Source organism: Trypanosoma conorhini (genome assembly GCF_003719485.1).
Source record: "Trypanosoma conorhini strain 025E chromosome Unknown Tco_14.4_contig_01021, whole genome shotgun sequence".
NCBI lineage: Eukaryota > Euglenozoa > Kinetoplastea > Trypanosomatida > Trypanosomatidae > Trypanosoma > Trypanosoma conorhini.
The window spans coordinates 1-1,458 of record NW_021705008.1 but is presented as its reverse complement, the minus strand read 5'-3'; the positions used below and the strand labels follow the sequence as shown (position 1 = coordinate 1,458).

Sequence of the window (1,458 nt, the reverse complement as noted above, 5' to 3'; positions counted from 1 at the left end):
GCGCCTCAGTAAGGGCGCTGTGCCTGCCACTACACCACCAGGTATCGTCTCCGGCAGGCCAGGAAAGCATTTGTGAGCTTTTTTTGCTTTCCAGCAATGACGCTGCACCTTGACGCGGTGCCGAGGCTTTGGGCCACGAGAACTCCGCAGCGGGGCACTGCCGCGGGCGCGACGGAGACCAAGACGGACTCACCCCTCGAGAAGGTTCCACGCCGTGCCTGGCGTGGGGAGGTGGAGCGGTCTGCGTGCAGGCCGGCCGACAAAACCGCACGACCGATCCGTTTCGGTCACTCCGTCGACATCACCCGCTGCGGGGATGTCCGCGTAAGAACCCGGGCCCCGGTGAGGACGGCTCCGTTGTCGCCTGGCAGCCGAACATCGCGGGCCTTTCGCCTGTCAAAAACATCGCACTAGCTGCATGTCTGGCCCGGCATCAGCCAGACATCGTTCTCCTCCAGGAGGTCAAGAACCAGAGTGCCACGGCGACGATGTTCATTGGGTACACGGACTTCCACCGGGCCCGCGGTAGGCGCGGCGGCGGCGTAGCCGTTCTGGTCCGTCACACCCTGCCGTGCGAGTGCCTGACGCCCCCTGGCACCGACCCCCTGGAGGCTATTGCCGTTCGCGTGTTCCCGCCTGCTTTTCCCAGCATGTGCGTGGTGAGTTTTTACAACCCCCCATCGGCACTGGCTCACGCTGCTCAACTAGTGAGCATCGTTCGACGTCTCGGTTCTACCGCGATCGTCGCAGGAGACGCCAACCTCCACCATGAGCTCTGGGACAGTCACCCGCCGCCGGCGGAGGAAGCTGAACTCCTCGCGGCGGCGCTGGTCGACACGGGCTTTGAGATCGCCAATGACGCGGCGCAGGCCACGCGGCCCAGTGGGCGCAGCACCTCGTCCCCGGACGTGACTGCCTGCCGCGCCCTGCGCGTTTCCCACTGGAGCTCCACCCCCTACTTGGATTCCGACCACTGTCTGATATCGTACTCCGTAGGGACAGAGGACGGCGTCCCGCGTTTGGCAAACGCTCTACCGCGGCGGAAGAAAGCCACCTTTGCGCTGCGCAAAGCCGATTGGCCCGCTTTCACTTCGCAAGGTGAAGAACTTCTGGCCTCTGTGACCACATGGCTGGAATTTCGCAGAGGCATTTTACGAGCGGCAAAGCGCACCATACCGCGCGGCAGCCGTGCAAACCCCAAGACAATTTGGACCGACGAAATGGAGCAGGCCGAGTCTACTCCATTGGCCGCGTTCAACGCACACTTAGCCTCACCAGGAGACAGCGTGCCGAGAGCTGAATTTCTCCGGAAACGGGAGGACCGAAATCTCGCCCTTCGCCGCCGCTTCACTAAGCTGTTGGAATCCCGTGCAAAAAAGCTTGGAGCGGATTCGAGCCCAAGCTGGCGATACCTCCGAGGCATGGCGGCGCCGCGTCCTCACCCTCTGGAATCGGTTG

General features: G+C 63.3%; 2 protein-coding genes across 2 annotated transcripts; both read left to right on the top strand.

Moving 5' to 3' along the window:
* Positions 1-96: 96 nt before the first annotated feature.
* Tco025E_09214 (uncharacterized protein) lies at positions 97-414 on the top strand (the record flags this gene model as incomplete). The annotated part of the gene is made up of 1 exon (XM_029376039.1): positions 97-414. One exon carries the CDS (start codon positions 97-99, stop codon positions 412-414), a length of 318 nt encoding a protein of 105 aa, XP_029224134.1.
* Positions 415-488: 74 nt separating this feature from the next.
* Tco025E_09213 (uncharacterized protein) lies at positions 489-1,458 on the top strand (the record flags this gene model as incomplete). Its single annotated transcript, XM_029376038.1, has 1 exon — positions 489-1,458. A coding segment is annotated over one exon (970 nt), but the record flags the coding sequence as incomplete, so codon positions are not given.